Source organism: Sinocyclocheilus anshuiensis, unplaced genomic scaffold (genome assembly GCF_001515605.1).
Source record: "Sinocyclocheilus anshuiensis isolate Anshui unplaced genomic scaffold, SAMN03320099.WGS_v1.1 scaffold674, whole genome shotgun sequence".
Lineage (NCBI taxonomy): Eukaryota > Metazoa > Chordata > Actinopteri > Cypriniformes > Cyprinidae > Sinocyclocheilus > Sinocyclocheilus anshuiensis.
This window is the reverse complement of record NW_015542395.1, coordinates 342,022-343,351: the sequence shown is the minus strand read 5'-3', so window position 1 is coordinate 343,351 and position 1,330 is coordinate 342,022. Positions and strand designations below refer to the sequence as shown.

At 29.3% G+C, this 1,330-nt stretch overlaps 1 protein-coding gene across 1 annotated transcript in view; it reads left to right on the top strand.

Moving 5' to 3' along the window:
- The window catches only part of ccs (copper chaperone for superoxide dismutase), a 12,387-nt gene that overhangs the window by 5,603 nt on the left and 5,454 nt on the right, over positions 1-1,330 (top strand). Inside the window, exon 6 of the mRNA XM_016492053.1 lies at positions 220-297. Coding sequence (XP_016347539.1) covers positions 220-297 — 78 coding nt within the window. The remainder of the gene's footprint in view (positions 1-219; positions 298-1,330) is intronic.

The window sequence follows — 1,330 nt, the reverse complement described above, 5'->3', positions numbered from 1 at the left end:
ATATATATATATATATATGTATTTATTAATAATGAAATGTGTTGATTATTAATGTTTATAATACTATTTATATTACATTGAACAGAATTTTGTAAATTCCTTTTTTGCTTTATTTTGTTTTGATTAGGGTTATATATTCTATTCTGACTAACACTGACTTGGCAATTGAAGTGACTGGAGGTGGTCTGCAGTAATGCTGTGTCTCTGTCTGGTCTCTAGCATGTAGGAGATCTGGGGAATATCACAGCTGGTCCTGATGGCAGAGCTTCATTCCGGCTAGAAGACTCTCAGATCAAGGTAACGAAGTCATTAAGATCTCTAAATACAGTCTCGTGTTGCTCTATAAGCTGATAGGAAGAGCAGAGCAGTCAGGTGTGTGTTTATAAAGCCTACGGTAGAGTGTTTGGAAGTACAGTAATTATATAAAGCCTCTGTTATTATGTTAATTACACTGACTAACCTCTCTGTCACTACATTCATGGTCACACCTCTCTTTTGAACTCTTTTATCATTCTGTGTCATTGAAAATAATCATGCACAGATCTGAGCAGGTGTTATTATTATGCAAGCTTGTTTCCGCCACGGAATGAAAAATAAAAACAGATAATTGCAACTTTTTAATCTCACAATTCTGACTTCATTTCTCTGAAATGCGTGATATAAACTCATTAAGTCAGATATAAACTTATAAAGTCAAAAAAGTCAGAATTGTGGGATAAAAAGTCAAAATGATCTGTTTTATTTCTTTAGCCTGTGGTGGAAATGGGCTTTCATATATTATAGTAAAAATACAACTAAAAGTAAACCATAGAAAAACGTGACTTTTCATACTTAAAATAAAATCTAAAAACGTTTGACTTATTTTATTTCAGGTAGATGCAAGGCAACATTTCTCATTTTCATTTAGTTTAACTTGAAGTACTAAAATAACTAAAACTGAGATCAAATGAATAAAAACTATATAGATATATTAAACAATAATGATAATCATAATCACAAAAAATATGTAAAAATTTTAACTAGAAATAAAGTGAAAAAAAAACATATATATATAAATAAATAAAATACAGGACAAAATTTAATATTGTGAAATATTATGATGTAAAATAAATATTTTCTGTTTTAATATACATTAAAATATAATTTATTTCTGTGATGCGCAGCTGTATTTTCAGCATCATTACTCCAGTCTTCAGTGTCACATGATCTTCAGAAATCATTCTAATATGCTGATTTATTATCAGTGCTGGAAACTGTTGCTGCTTCATATTTTTTTGGAACCTGTGATACTTTTTTTCAGGATTCTTTGATGAATAAAAAGTTAAAAAGG